The 15898-nt window shown below is 45.5% G+C and overlaps 1 protein-coding gene across 4 annotated transcripts in view; it reads left to right on the forward strand.

Moving 5' to 3' along the window:
• The window catches only part of CAMSAP2 (calmodulin regulated spectrin associated protein family member 2), a 95370-nt gene extending 79826 nt beyond the window's left edge, over window positions 1-15544 (forward strand). For 2 of the 4 annotated variants that reach the window (XM_065871250.1, XM_065871336.1), the window contains 10 exons: window positions 347-431; window positions 3718-3800; window positions 4068-4137; window positions 4452-6606; window positions 9294-9430; window positions 9859-10079; window positions 12017-12089; window positions 12841-12956; window positions 14484-14602; window positions 15239-15544. In XM_065871250.1, the coding sequence (XP_065727322.1) occupies window positions 347-431; window positions 3718-3800; window positions 4068-4137; window positions 4452-6606; window positions 9294-9430; window positions 9859-10079; window positions 12017-12089; window positions 12841-12956; window positions 14484-14602; window positions 15239-15544 (3365 nt within the window). The remainder of the gene's footprint in view (window positions 1-346; window positions 432-3717; window positions 3801-4067; window positions 4138-4451; window positions 6607-9293; window positions 9431-9858; window positions 10080-12016; window positions 12090-12840; window positions 12957-14483; window positions 14603-15238) is intronic. The other 2 variants (XM_065871416.1, XM_065871490.1) reach the window with 1 other exon arrangement.
• Window positions 15545-15898: the final 354 nt, after the last annotated feature.

Raw genomic sequence — 15898 nt, forward strand, 5'->3', positions numbered from 1 at the left:
AGTTGTGGTGCACAGGCTTAGTTGCTCCTTGGTGTGTGGGATCTTCCCAGACCAGGGCTGAAACCTGTGTCCCCTGCATTGGCAGGCGGATTCTTAACCGCTGTGCCACCAGGGAAGCCCCAGTCAAGGGGATTTTTTAAGCCAGAACACTTCCAAGAACAGTTTAAAGAAAATCTGTCCTTTTGAAAATTATTTAAGGAGAAAATTAAATACGCTAAGATTTCTCTATAAGTAATAAGGAAAATTGTGGTTAAACGTAAACATATATTTGTGGCTCATAATTCCTGAAGCAGTGTTGGAAACATGCTAACTATGTAATTCTGAGGGTTTTTTTCCTTTCCTGTAGCTGAACCTGTGGACGATCTGCCCTCAGTTCCTGTCTTAACTGCTGCCCAGAGAAACGCCTTGGACAGCTCTGACTTCACCCCAAGGTAGAGTCCAGAACATCGATTCCATTCACTCAGGAAATCAAAATCTTATTACATTAGAGTTTTTAAAGTTTCAGTTGGACTTTGAACTAAGTAAGTTTCAATTAACTTACCCTATTAAAGCCTGTTTTAACAACACCGTAATTGAAATTTACACTGAAATGAATGTTTCATAAATAGGCTTTTATGAATCACACTGAAAAGTGGGGGAATATTATCCGAAGGTCCAAATAATCAGCCTAAAACTAAACTTTTGATGCACAACTTGTTTATAATTGAGATTATATGATGCTTAAACGATAGGTAACTCTTAGGCCGGGGGAGATTTTTAAATTTTCCATTTTTTAATAATTTTTTAATCTTTGAGGCAGTTTTCCCTACTGTTTTGTTTGCTGGTTACTGTAGCTATTCATAGAGCACAGTGGAATATTTATTGTCCTGTTGAATCTTTATCTCATGCTTTAGTTCTTAGTATCAGGAACTGAATTGGAAGCAAAGTGAACATTTAATAGCAGGGTAATCCTGACTTCTGACCCAAGTATGTGATAGAGACATTCATTTGTTTAAAAATGTCTTTCAGCAGATCCTATAAGCACTTTTTTTTGTTTGTTTGTTTTTTTGCGGTACACGGGCCTCTCACTGTTGTGGCCTCTCCCGTCGCGGAGCACAGGCTCCGGACGCGCAGGCTCAGCGGTCATGGCTCACGGGCCCAGCCGCTCTGCGGCATGTGGGATCTTCCCGGACGGGGACACGAACCCGCGTCCCCTGCATCGGCAGGCGGACTCCCAACCACTGCGCCACCAGGGAAGCCCCCTATAAGCACTTTTAATGCGTATTTATTAGAACCCAAAATGTGTATCGACTTTGGGCTCCCTAACTTACCTGATTTTTATTTTAAGTTTAAAACGGATGTATTTTGGGATTTTTTTTTTTTTAGAAGTTCAAGCAGATGTATTAAAAATACATTTTAAAAATTATGAGTAAGAAATTGAATCTTTCTGCATGAAATATGAACTTGTACTGAAGTTGTCACCCCCTCCTCACATCTAAGAAGTTTCTCTCTCCACTGTGTGCTAATGAGCATGGACAGAACCCTTACAGTACCCTTACTGCCTTTGGTAGGGCTTCTTAGCGCTGTGAACTTCTCATCTCGCTAAGTATTTCCTTCAGATTAAGAGGGCATTTTCCTTCCCTTACCCTCTGATTGACTCCTATAAATTTTCTTACTTCCACTAAGTTTTCTATTTCGTAACCACCCCCGAGATTTACCACAAAGGGATTAGGTTAGAATGTGGCTGATCTAGGAGCGTCTCTGTTTTATCCCGTCGGAAACTTCTTTGGACACGCTACTTCCTCAGTGCTTTCCTGGGTTGGTTAGATAGTGGCATTTCCTTCCCTGAAAATTTAGAAAACACTCAGTATTCTGGGTCGTAACTCTTGTACTGTTAAATCTTTAAAACCTCTGAAACTTTCCAGTTAAAGACTAGGTTATTCCATGATTATTATTTCTAGGAACTTGAGTGGACGATCTTCCACCTTTCTGACACTGGGAAATGTCTTAAGATTCTCTGGAGGACTCATCCCTTCTCTGTCTCTCAGATATCTGAGTGGCTACCTTTTTCCTTTCTCCCAGCAGAAGAACTTCCTATAACCAGATGGATGTCTGAATCCTTTTCCTTGAAGAGTCATTGTGTAATCCTTTCATTTCTTTTTTTTTTTGCGGTACGCGGGCCTCTCACTGTTGTGGCCTCTCCCGTTGCGGAGCACAGGCTCCGGACGCGCAGGCTCAGCGGCCATGGCTCACAGGTCCAGCCGCTCCGCGGCATGTGGGATCTTCCCAGACCGGGGCACGAACCCGCGTCCCCCGCATCGGCAGGCGGACTCTCAACCACTGCGCCACCAGGGAAGCCCTCCTTTCATTTCTATGAGTTTCCATATGGTCCATTTGTAGTTCTCCCATTGTAGAACTTTTGGGGAAGCAGTCAAGGATTTCTGCTCTTCCTGGGAATAATGCAGCCACATTTACAAATGTTATCGCACCTGAATGGTGACCTTACGAGGAAAAAAAGCCAAAGGAAGAAGACAGCAAAGCAAGACGTTGGTAGCAGCTACTGCACACGCTTGGCTACTAACCTGTACGGGAATCGCCCCACATCAAAATCCTCTGTGCAGGCGGGAAGTAAGGCAACTGTAGGGAGGTACCACAGTTTAGCCATTACTTGGGGAAGAAGAAAAGAGTGAACCTATTTTAATAACTGAACTTATATCTCTTCAGGATTATGCCCCTGTTGTAGATGTAGGAAGGGTAGAGGTTGCGGAAGGGCTACTGGAGCGGGGAGGAGAGAGACGGACGAGACAGGGAGCAGCGTGGGGTCCTCTCCCCGGGTTTCCCAGGAAACGACCTGGGACGCCAGTGAGAGGAAACTGATGTGCGGGGCAGGGGCGGGGGGCTGTGGGAGCTAAGCGACAGCGAAGGTGTGCACGTGCTCCGGGCGTTGTTGCTTCTGGAAAGCTCGTGAATTAAGCTTTCATTAGATAATAAGAATGCAGCATTGTGGTTTACCTTTGTATCCTTTAGCTGCTTGTTCACCTTCGCGGTTTGCATTAGCCGAGAGGTAGTGCGGTTGCAGAGAGCTGCAGAGGTCAGGGCGTCCTGCTCCCAGCTTAGTCTCCGCCCACTGGGGTCGGGATGCTTAGTTTCACCTGCTACAAGGTAGGCCGTGGTGGACTGAAAACGTAGAAAAAGAAAAACTAAATTGTGGCCAAATGTCATCAGAAACTGAGAAGTAGACTGTGTGATCCGCTGCATTAACTGGAACAGGGTGGAGTTAAATCAGAAAAAATGTAAGTGTTAAAGACGTGCAGACTGCCCGCGAGCAGGAGGTGCCAGGCTCTTTCACAGGGATTCATCGTTCCTGTACTTTTAGAGATTGAGATTCGACCAGAATACTGCAAGTTGACGACTTTACTTTCTTTAATTCTCAGTCTTTCTATTTGTAAAATGAAAATAATGTGCCGTATCTTGTCTCATAAGGACATCGAGCTGTACATGAAAGTAGTGTTTCAAGCTCTTGGGCTAAAAGACATAAGATACATAGAGATACATATAATCACCGCCATTCTTTGGTTTAAACACTATATTATGTTTCCTTATTATTATTTTTTTTTCACTTAGGATGGAGAGTCGGAAGTGACAGTGTTGTTTCCGACTTCAGCTGTTGTATCTCAAATTTATATGCAAGAGCTAGACACTTTATGACATTTGATTGACGTGTATTTTACGTTGCAGTGGGGAAGGAGCTGCGCCTACACACTCTCGTCCTCATTTGCCTTCTAGACACTCACGTCCCCAAGCTCATCCTTCAGCCTCAGGTAATGTATTTGAAAAAGCCTAGGAAAATGCCATTTAAGTGGTTAACTAGAAAATGATTGAGAATAAATGTAAATAGAAGTATCCAGTTCTTTTTTCTAAAAAGTGTTACATATGACACACTAAAAGGGCTGCTTCTCTATGCTTGCTTTTAACAAAATGATCTTTATTTCTCCACATGTACTTACCTTATGTGAAATCTGTTAAATTGTTGTAAGTTAAATTTTTTTTACACGATTTCAATGACTTTTACTTTTATGCATTTGAAGGAGGAATAAGAAGGTCTTCATCTATGTCCTATGTTGACGGCTTCATAGGGACATGGCCCAAGGAGAAAAGGTACACAGAGACTTATTTTTAGTGTACTCACCTTCTCGAGAACTGCTCATCCCCCGCCCCCACCCCCTTGTTAGCCAGATTGCAATTTAATTAGTACCTGCATTTGAAAAGGGCAACGTGGGCCGATGATAGAGTGACCAAAGGGGCCAAATGTGACGGGTGGCCCAACAGCCTTACCCTCGCCTTGAGGACAATGTGATTATGAGAAATGGGAAAGAAAGGAAGCATAATTTCAAATAACTGTTGCTGTTCAGTGATATCAGATTGTTTCCTTTCTGGGATTATTTAAAGATTTTCTCTTTAATTTTTTTCAGATCATCAGTGCATGGCGTTTCATTTGATATTTCTTTTGATAAAGAAAGTAGTATACAGAGATCCACTCCAAACCAAGGAATCACTCGTTCTATTAGTAATGAAGGACTTACTCTGAACAGCAGTCGTGTATCCAAGAACATTAGGAAAAATCTGTCCTTCAAGCCAGTAAATGGGGAGGAGGGAGCAGGAAGCATTGAAGAAGAACTTCACGTGGGCTCTCACGGCCACCTGGCGGCCTACGTGCCCCTAAACACAAACGAAGTGGGTCCTAAGCAGAACATGGCTCACAGGCTTCCGAATGGAGCTCTGCAGGGCAGAGTGCTCCTCGATGAGTTCGGCAGTCAGGTCGGGACCCCCAGCATCGAAGAAGCGCTACAGATAATCCACGACACCGAGAAGCCTGCCCACACCCCTCGGCCGGAGCAGCTTGCGAACGGCTTCTTCCTCCACAGCCAGGAGATGGGCGTCCTGAACTGCAGCGTCCCGCGCAGCCAGTCCAGTCCCGAGAGCATGGCGGACACGAAAGGCGCCTCGAGCCCCGTCACTGACAACACGGAGGTGGACACGGGGATCCACGTCCCTTCGGAGGACATTCCGGAAACTATGGATGAAGACTCTTCCCTGAGAGACTACACCGTGAGTCTGGACTCCGACGTGGACGACACATCCAAATTCCTCCAGGACTACAACCCCAGAGAGGTCTTGAGTCCCTGTCCCAGCACCGTCAGCACCAAGTCCCAGCCCGGTAGCAGCGCCTCCTCCAGTTCCGGCGTGAAGATGACCAGCTTTGCCGAACAGAAATTCAGGAAGCTGAATCACACCGACGGAAAAAGCAGCGGCAGCAGTTCTCAGAAGACCACGCCGGAGGGCTCGGAGCTCAACATCCCTCACGTGGTGGCCTGGGCACAGACCCCAGAGGACACGGGCCTTCCGCACGGCCGGGACACCACGCAGCTGCTGGCCTCCGAGGTGGTGCATCTCAGGATGAAGCTGGAGGAGAAACGGCGGGCCATCGAGGCCCAGAAGAAGAAGATGGAGGCCGCGTTCACCAAGCAGAGGCAGAAGATGGGGCGGACGGCCTTTCTCACCGTGGTGAAAAGGAAAGGGGACGGCCCCTCCCCGCCCCGGGAGGAGGCGGCTGGCGCGGAAGACGGGAAAGTGTACGCGGAGCGGCCGCCGGAGAAGGAGCCACAGAAGGCGAACGGGCCGAGGAGCGGGTCCCCGGCGGACTCCAAGGAGGGCACGGAGAGCCCCGTGGGCAGGTGGCCGCCGTCCCCGAGCGCGCCCGGCGACCCCGAGGGGCCGTGGAGCCCGGCCGGCCCCGCGGAGGAGCCGCCGCAGGACGGCGAGCTGCTGGAGCACACGCGCTCCATCGAGAGGCTCAACGCCTCCCTGCTGGTCCTGCAGCGGGAGATGCAGCGCCTGGCGCTGCAGCAGGAGCTGCTGATGCACATGCGCGAGCAGCAGGCCTGGGTCATCTCCCCGCCCCCGCCCTCTCCGCACCGGCCGGCCCGCGCAGGGAAGCCCCACCGGCCGCCGGCCGAAGCCCCCCGCCCTGCCCACCCGTCTCCGCAGCCCGCCGCCAGGAAGAGCGCCTCCTTCTCCGTCAAAACTCAGAGAACTCCCAGGCCAAATGAATTGAAACTCACGCCCTTGCACCGAACGCTGACGCCCCCTCGCTCTGTGGACAGCCTCCCTCGGCTCAGGAGGTTCTCCCCGAGTCAGGTCCCCATTCAGACCAGGTCCTTCGTGTGCTTGGGGGGCGGCGGAGAGCCGGAAGCGAAGGAGTCCGGACGCGAGGAGGGGGAGGAGGAGGGGGAGGGGTCCACGGGCCCTCGGGAGCAGCACGGGCACATCCCGGAGGACGAGGAGGCGCGGGCTCCGCCCCCTGCGGCTCCCGAGGGCCTGGCGCGGCCCGCCACGGAGACCGCGTGGCCCACCCGGAGCGAGGACTGCGTGAGTCGGCCTGCAGAGCCTCCTTGCAGACCCGCCTTCCCACCTGCTGCTCCTAAAAGTGCTAATCTCATTGAAGTCTCCCTCTCAGATTTGAAAGCCCCTGAAAAGGCTGACGTATCTGTTGAAAAATATGACGGAGAAAGTGATAAAGAACAAGTTGATGACGACCAGAAAGTATGCTGTGGCTTCTTCTTTAAGGTAAAGCTAACCCGCGTGGCCCTAGGCCTCTTCACTGGTGGGTGTTTTCAGCTGGCGCGCTTGCTCCTTTAGCAGCCGCCCTTCTCGTTACAGGTCTGCCATTAATCCTAAAATGTATTCTGGCCCGCCCCTTGTGGACTGCAGTTCTGTTCGGGCGCGTTGGTTTCTAGAACAGCCCTCCTTTCATCACATCGTGGTACATGTTTAGACGTGCTGTTTTTGTCCCTCTGACTCTCTCTCACTTTCACCAAAGCCTTTTGAAAGCCAAGCGATTCACACTCTTCCAAAAGATGTTCAGTGGCCACTTTGTATAAAGCTCATAACTTGGCATTGCATGTAAGTCTGTTTTAGTTTATTTTCTTAATACTGACCGTCTTCCCTTGTATGTATTGTTTTTTAAAAAATCTTTTGAAAACTGACCAGACAGACTCTTGCAAGGTGAAACATTTAGAAGTATATAATTGGAACAGTTGTCATTGAAATAGCTTCTCTAGAAGCATTGGCGAAGGTGTAGCATATGACCCCTAATCTCAGGATCGGTGTTGGATATGACGTGTTTAAACAATACTACAGCCAACTAACGCAAATACTGAACAGTATCACCTCGTGATGGTAAGATCTTGAAATTTATCGTAGATATTAGAACCAGAAAAGCCTAATATTATTTAAAAATGTTTCTCCTGTCATCCCTTTTTTCATCTTTATATTTTTCCAAATTCCCTATAGGGAATAATATAGGGTTTTTTATAATCAGAAACATGTATATGTGTGCTACTCATGTTTCTTTTTTTAGTTAAGAGACTAAAGTAAACAGTTTGTGATCCTGAATAGCTCCTCAATTGGGAACATAGATAGAAAGACAGCACTCAGTGGCAACAGTTTATAATTTCGGGTTTTAAATGACGCGTACAGCAGTCCTATTGGGGTCAAAACCCGCGAATACTGAAGTGGTTACAATTGCTAGTTTTACTTAGGATCATTCAATATTGGAACCTGGTAACTTACTTTGAAGTTGGTCATAGAGAAATGGCCCTCTCGGCCCTTTTTAATGTTTAGAAATTTGAATGTGGGTTGTGTTTTGTCTCTTAACCGTGTAGAACTACTATTTTTTTTTTTAATAGGCTGCTACTGTAGACAGTAATAGATGTGTTTAATTTTAGAGACCTTGCTACCTCTGCTCCTGCAGAGAAAGGAGAACAGAGGGGCATCCTTGGGTGGAAAACGTACAGTCCATCTCTACCCTCGTTTCCTCACTTCAGTTTTCATTGCCCGGTACTCCCCCCTTGGACCGTGGTCATAGCTCATTCACGGGGCTCCCTGCCTCTGTCATGGTCTCATTCGTCACACTGCCACTTGGTAGCATAGCTCGACGGAGTCTCTTAGAGTTGCCTGTTGGATAAACTTAAACCCCTCAGCATGTATTCAGGGGCCTTTCACAGACTGATCCAAGCCTGTTGGTCCACCCTCTCCCCCCATAACTCTGTTTGGGATGTTTTGTAAGACTAACTTCAGGCCTCATCTGTTTGCTGCAGCCTTTCATGGTTCCTTGGGTAGATGTGAGTATGTTCTCCTCTGTGTCTCTTGTATCCTAAACATCCTCATAGTAATGCTGCTGACCCAGAACTTCCAACTACCTTGTGATTTGCTTCTGTTACGATTTCTCTTAGACTGTGAACTCCTAGAGACCCTGCATCTCCTTATCCCCAGAGCATAGTAAAGTGCCTGGCAAATTGCAGTGTGTGTCGTTTGTTTGACACAGACGTGTGAATGTTTGGACTGACTGTTTGAATGGTATCTTCTGACTTTCTCCATTCAGAGTTCATCTCTCTCTGGGTTTCTGTGCAAAGCACCTTGTTTGTACCTCTTCCCCGTGGGATCTAGAAGCTCCTTAACCTAAGGTGCCCTATCTTTTTCATATTTTAGTATCCGTAACGTCTGACACTATGTTGTGAATGTATTAGACACGCAGGAAACACTTGTTGAATTAATAAGCAAGGCATCGTTGCGACGGGGAACCACTTCTACAGCTGGTTACTTGCCCGACTTCTGAGCTCCCTGAGCGTTCAGGTAGAAGCTGGGGCAGGCTCAGGACACCTACAGGTCATGAACTAGCTCTGGGGTTAGGAGTATAAGTGTGCTCGTCTTCTCTTCAAAGGAAAAACCTGTGGTATATAGTTCAGAACCCAGCAAGCAAACTGTCAGGACCTCAACCTTTTTTAAAAAATCATGCAGCAATGGCTTCATTTATGTGATACAGCTTTGGGTAGCTAATTTTTTTGATGCTTTGACTTGAGTTTTCTATATTAAGCATGTATTTAAATACAATTTAAATGCAGTTTTAAAAATTGTGGGGAAACTCTCCACTCTCAGTTATTTATCAGGGCCCAAAAAAACTTTGTCTTTTTTTCCCCTTTTTATGTTGTTCTTTGCTAACTTCCTAAGTTTTGAAAACATGTAATCAAAGAAGTTTGTGTCCTTTGTTACTTGATAAAAGTATGACCACTTTAATTCATTTCTTCCCTCATAATTTTGGAACATGTCCATCTATGGTGCGATTGGAGTGAGCTTCACTAGGCAGTTTGGATTTTCAGTTATTAAGAGTGACCCCTCCCTGTGGCCACAAGCATTGAACACGAGGATATTGGTGCCTCAGATGTTTCCTCTTTCTCAATGACATTCACTCTTAGGATGATCAAAAAGCAGAAAATGATATGGCAATGAAGCGGGCAGCTTTGTTGGAGAAACGATTAAGAAGGGAGAAAGAGACCCAGCTGCGGAAGCAACAGCTGGAAGCCGAGATGGAGCACAAGAAAGAGGAGACCAGGTGGGGGCCGCTGCGCGGGGTCTGTGGGAGGTGGTGTCCCCCTGACTCTTGTTAACGGTGTTTAGGGACCTTTGCAGAATATAGAAACAAGGCTGATTTGGGGTGCTTTTTAGAAGTTATTTTCCTAAAGTGTTACTTGATTGCATATTTTTATCCTGAGTTTGAGGCATCTTAAAGTTCTCCAGAAACATTAATTGGAAGTAATTTTCCTGGGTTTTACACACACACACACACACACACACACACACACACACACAGACACACATGCATTTTTTAAGTACTTATTAGTGGTATATTTAAGTGACCTAAATTATCTCAAGTACATTTTAAATGAACCACTTTCCCAGGGGCTGAATCATTCTTCCTTCTCACGTAAGCGCACACCTGACAGTGTTGTGCACAAAGAAATGTACCCGCTTGTTTCCTAGGCGTAAAACCGAGGAAGAACGTCAGAAGAAGGAAGATGAGCGAGCCCGCCGGGAGTTCATCCGGCAGGAGTACCTGAGGCGCAAGCAGCTGAAGCTCATGGAAGACATGGACACAGTCATCAAACCTCGGCCTCAGGGAGCAAAGCAGAAAAAGCAGCGGCCGAAGTCTATCCACAGAGACCACATTGAATCCCCCAAAACACCCGTAAAAGGTCCTCCAGGTAACACGTGCATTGTGAGGAGTCTGTTCATAGCCACAGCAGCCCGGGCAGTCACGCCGGCTGTGGGTGCTCGGGGCTGAACTGTACACTCCCTGTGTGCAGAACCAGAACGAGCAGAGGATGCTTCCGGTGACTTGAGTGTATTATGTGTGCATGCGTATGGCCAGCAGAGCAAACGCAGGGGCTGAACATCCAGCTTAAACGCTAACCTGGCAGGGAGCTCGCCCTCAGACGTCAGCTCCCTGGATCATTAACTGCATTGTGTGCCTGGCATGTATACAGAACATGTCAGTATAACCAGGAATATAAGATCAGGAGTTCATGAGCCCCTCCTTTAAGATATAAATGGTCAAAAATCCAAATTTATAATTTCTGGAGTTGAGATAATACTTTTTTCCAAATTCAACATGCATACTCTTATTTTTTTAATGTTTACTTTATTAAAACTAAATGCCACAGAACATTTTAGAGAATTCCTAGAGTAATTCTAAAACTGAAGGAAAATAACATAACATTGACTGTTTAAAGAGACCTCTAATGCTCACAGACATAGAAAACAAACTTATGGTTATCAAAGGGGAAAAGGGGCGGGGTGGGTGAGATAAATTAGGAGTTTGGGATTAACAGGTACACACTACTATATATAAAATAGAGAACCAACAAGGACCTACTGTACAGCACAGAGAACTATATTCAGTATCTTATAATAGACTTATAATGGAAAAGAATCTGAAAAAGAACGTGTGTATATATATATTATATATATAACTGAATCACTTTGCTATACACCAGAAACTAACGCAACATTGTAAATTAACTATACTTCAACTCAAAAAATAAAGAGAACTCTACCTTTTCTAGTCAGTGAAAAATTTTGATACCCAGTATTGGCTGAAATTAATAAATTAATTTTCTACTTGGTAAGAAGAATAAATATACTTTATTCTTCTTGTTAGTTTCTTTGTTAATTTTTCTTATTGTTAACTTTTTTCTTATAATCACTGTATTATATCTCACATTACCACGTTGTTTCTGGAATAAATCCTAACAGCAATTAATTTTGTCATTATTTCTTTTTTTTTTCTTCCAGCCTTATTGAGATATAATTAGCATACAGCGCTGTATAAGTTTAAGATGTACAGTATAATGATCTGACTTACATACATCATGAAATGATGACCACAGTAAATTTACTGAACATCCATCATCTCATCTCGTATAGATACAACATTAAAGGAAAAGAAAAACATATTTGTTCCCTGTGATGAGAACTCCTAGGATTTACTCGTAGCAGTCTTCATGTCATATATCACACAGCAGTGTTAGATAAATTATAAACCGTAATCGTCTTGCTGTACGTCACATCCCCAGGACTGTTTGTCTTATAACTGGAAGTTGTACCTTGCCACCACCACCTTCCAGTTCCCCCTCCCTCCCCCCACCTCTGGTAACCACACATCTGATCTCTTTATCTATGAGTTGGTTGGTTTGTTGAAGTATAATTGACCTGCAACACTGTGTTAGTTCCTGTAACACAACATAGTGATTCATTTGATGTTTCCCTACGTTTCAAAATGATCACCAGGGTTAGTCTATAGTTACCACCTGTCACTGTACAAAGATATTACACAGTTATTGACTATGTTCCCCACCCTGTACGTTGCGTCCCCGTGACTCATGTATCTTCCAGCTGGAAGTTTGTACCTCTTAATTCCTCACTTATTTCATTATTTCTCAAAAGTAGTTCCTTGCTCATTTTGAACAAATTGTGCGTACATGCACGCGAGCATGTTATGCACCTAAAAAGGAAAAGAGACTACGTGAGCTCCGTTTTCATATGCTGGTGTTACCTAATGAGCAGACTCTTTTCCGGTTGTTCCTTTTGAATTTCTAATCTCGTTTTTATTCAGGATCACAAATTTATCGTGTCTTTTCAGTCTCTAGCCTTTCTTTGGCGTCACTGAACACAGGCGACAGCGAGAGTGTGCATTCAGGCAGGAGGACCCCGAGGTAAGTTGCAGCATAAGTGTTTTCATAGAAAACGTTACTTTATGTTTCCCAGTGAACGGACCATAGTCACAAATGTTTATAAGTGTTGCTCGCTAGGACAGTTTGGGTTTCTGTTAAAAGAAATTTATATGGAAAGAGGTCTGTTCATCTTTCAGTTTTTTATCTTTCAGAATTTTAGAATTATGACACCAATAAGACATTAACCGTACTTGTACATCAGTCGTTGCCACTACGGTTGTGATATAATCATGGTAAAAACAGAAAGTACCTCATCGGTGTAGCACCGTCCTCTAGTTTTCTTCCCCTTTAGAATAATTCCAAAGTAAGGAATTATTGCTCGTGACTTAGGAAAGATCTCTTTTGTACGCTGTCTCTTTCTTTCTCTAGGATATATGTACCTTAGAAGCTAAAAATCAGTATTTCATTATTTTATACTATAACACCCATATACAGAAAAGAGCGTGTCTAGGGACAGTCATCAGCTCTGAGCTCTGATCTTTGTATTACCACCCTGCTGCGTGAATTGCCGATTGTCATGTGGACAAACCATTCATTCTGTCATTCAGCAGACACTTAGGGAGTGCCTGCTGAGTTCTCAGGACTTGGATGTATAGCTGTGAATGAAACGAAGTTATCACCGTCCTCTCGTTTTAAAGCCTCTGGGTTGAGTTTGTTTGGTGCTCATGTATACCCTTCTGAAGCCCAAATGTTCTTCTCTATCTGAGGCATTAAAATGTTATTTATTATTTAGATCAGAGTCTGTGGAAGGCTTCTTATCTCCAAGCCGTTGTGGCAGTAGAAATGGCGAAAAGGACTGGGAGAACGCTTCGACCACTTCTTCTGTGGCTTCCGGAACAGAGTACACAGGTCAGTGCCTGTGCATTTTTAGGGAAACAGTTTAACATGGGGCTGAGACTAGCCGCAGGCTGTGCTAAGAAAGGTTCACTGACTTGCCTCTCGGTCTAAACACGGAAAACTGATCCGAAACAGTGAATGCAGGTGGTCACTTTCGGTTTCAGTGATATGGTTTGTCCCAGAAGAATTAAGGTAAGTTTCTAAAAGGTAGTAGTACCCACCTCATTCCTCTACTCCTCCCTTAAAAATGCAGGCCGTTTTTGTGTTGTAGTTTGGGTTTGAAGAAGTTTTAGAGAGGGTCCCTCAGCAGTGCATCGGTCCTGAGTACTGGGAACAGCTAGAGTCCACCGAGCCCCTCCTCTAACGCTGGGATTTCAGTATCTGGAACAGTGCGTCTTGAAAAAGTGTTGAGAGGCTCTAAAAGACATGGGAATGCATTGGGTCTAGGAGGGCACCCGGCCTTGCACGTCCCCGTCAGGCCCTCCTCCAGCCTCTGTTTGCAGAGGTGTGATTGAAGGAAAAGCTCATAGAATGGAAAGAAGGTAAGAAGTAAAGAAAAGACGCAGGAGAGGAAATGTGAGCGCCCTGGAGAGGTAGGTGGGAGGACAGGAGAAGTGCGGAGGAGCAGAGACCGCCCGCGTCCCGCCTGCATCCGTGTGGCCCTGGAAGTGGCCCCCAAAGGCCCAAGGAGGCAAAGCTGGCTGACTTGGTGTGAGCTTTCCCTCCCCGTTCTATGGCTTCTAAGACAGCCCCCTTCAGCAGCGTGTCAGCCTTTAAGGCCAGCTTAATGGCCGTGTTGCAGCACCGCTGGGAGCCCAGAGCTGCAGGCCTGTGGCAGGCACCTGACCTGCTCAGACCAGCTCATGGGCTGACAGTTAAAATTCCAGGAATTATGCAGCTGCAGAACAATTGCTGGCCCTGAGTCAGCCATGGTAGGAGTAGTTTACTCTAGAAATAGGTAAAGATCAGGGCTCATGTTTTTTCTTTCCCAAAGAACCAGTTTCTCGGCACACTACCGAGGGCCTTTCGGGGCAGAGCTGAGTTAGTGTGAGGGGGAGGGAGCCTGCCAACACACGGCCCTTCACGAGCGCGAATGTCCCAGCAAAGTGGCAAAAAGGGTTTCTGTGCTTTACAGACATCGTTGTGAAAAGAAAATGCTAAGAAAAAACCCCAGAGGTGTGGAAGAAGAAAAAGATGACGCTTTTTCTTGTCTTTTAAAAGCTAAAGTTACTTGCGGTCCCATTGTGCATTAAGCTCACCAATAACCTTACCAAACCCCAGAAAGAACCGGGCAGTGTGACGATCACAGCAAGGCCCGCGAAGGCCCCAGGGGTGTCCCTGCGCATGCAACAGTGCTCTGACCTGCGCTCTGACCTGCTCTGACCGCTGCAGAGCAGCCAGAGGCCCTCAGGCACAGAATGTTGTTTTCCATTACAGAGTTTAATCAGTGTAGGGACAGTCGCATCGTTTAAACACAGTCGTATTTCTGACTCAGGAGTGCTGTTTTTGTTTTATTACTGTTATTAAATTCTGCCATAGGACCAAAGCTCTTCAAAGAACCCAGTGCAAAATCCAATAAGCACATAATACAAAATGCTTTAGCTCATTGCTGTTTGGCTGGAAAAGTAAATGAAGGTCAGAAGAAAAAAATACTGGAGGTAAGCATGTTTGCATGAAAATTAGATTTGGCAACACTGTAAAACTGTAGGAGTCTTCTCTTTCAGTTCAGGAGGAAATACTCTTCAGGGGACTCCTAGAATTTCAACAGCATATGAAAGATCTGTTAACTATGTTCTCATTGTTAGACTGAGTTTACTTTCAAACGGGATTCTGGAAGACCGCAGATTTTATTAAAGACTAGGCATAGACTTAAGATGATAATATAAAATTATAAATGATTTTCTTGCCCAGAGTCACTCGTTCACGTTTCATAAATGTAGATAACATGATCTGCCTTTTTAAAAATGAAGCTCTGTTGCGAAGGAGATCGCCAGTGCCTGGCTGTTAGTGGTAGAGACAGTCTGACTGAGACCGAGAGTTAGCAGACCCTGCAGCCCTTTTAAGTCCCTCCGGGGTTACAATTCCGGCACAGCCAACAGGACCTCAGCGGTAAGGTCTCTGCACACATCTCAATCCCCGTGTGCTGGACGTGGATTGCATGCCTCATTTTGGCTACAAAGAACTTATATTTTAAATTACATGTCATAAAAACTGGCCAAGAAATGTAACACAGTTATATAAATTATATTCAGCAAAATGTTTAAGGGCTTTTATTTTTGTTTCTTATCCTAAAGGAAATGGAGAAGTCAGATGCCAACAACTTCCTAATCTTGTTCCGGGATTCAGGCTGCCAGTTCAGGTCTTTGTATACTTACTGCCCAGAGACTGAAGAGATTAATAAGCTGACTGGGATAGGCCCTAAATCTATCACTAAAAAGATGATCGAGGGCCTTTACAAATATAATTCTGACAGGAAACAGTTCAGCCACATCCCCGCTAAAACTTTATCTGCCAGTGTTGATGCCATTACCATTCACAGCCATTTGTGGCAGACCAAGAGACCAGTGACGCCCAAGAAACTTTTGCCCACTAAAGCGTAGGAACCGGGAAACACTCGCTTCAGAACATTCACGCTAAATTTGCACTTCATCTTTCCTGCCTATAGAAAACCTTTCTAATTGCCAACAGACTTTTATTAATTGAAACTGGACATCCAGCTCTGTTGTCATGACAACTGGAATGTAGACCGCAGCGTTTGGAGTGCAGGAGGACCCACACGGGTGATAGGCCAGGCGGTGACGCGCTGTCCAGCTCACAGGTGGAGGTTCGCCTGCTCGGTATTCGATACGTCGAAGCACTGAGTTCTCATATGGACCCTAGTTGAAATACGGCTAAGATTACGAATTGTGTGTTTTGTTTGTTGCTTTTTTTTTTTAAAGAACTTCTTAACGTAC

This window comes from Phocoena phocoena, chromosome 1 (assembly GCF_963924675.1).
Source record: "Phocoena phocoena chromosome 1, mPhoPho1.1, whole genome shotgun sequence".
NCBI lineage: Eukaryota > Metazoa > Chordata > Mammalia > Artiodactyla > Phocoenidae > Phocoena > Phocoena phocoena.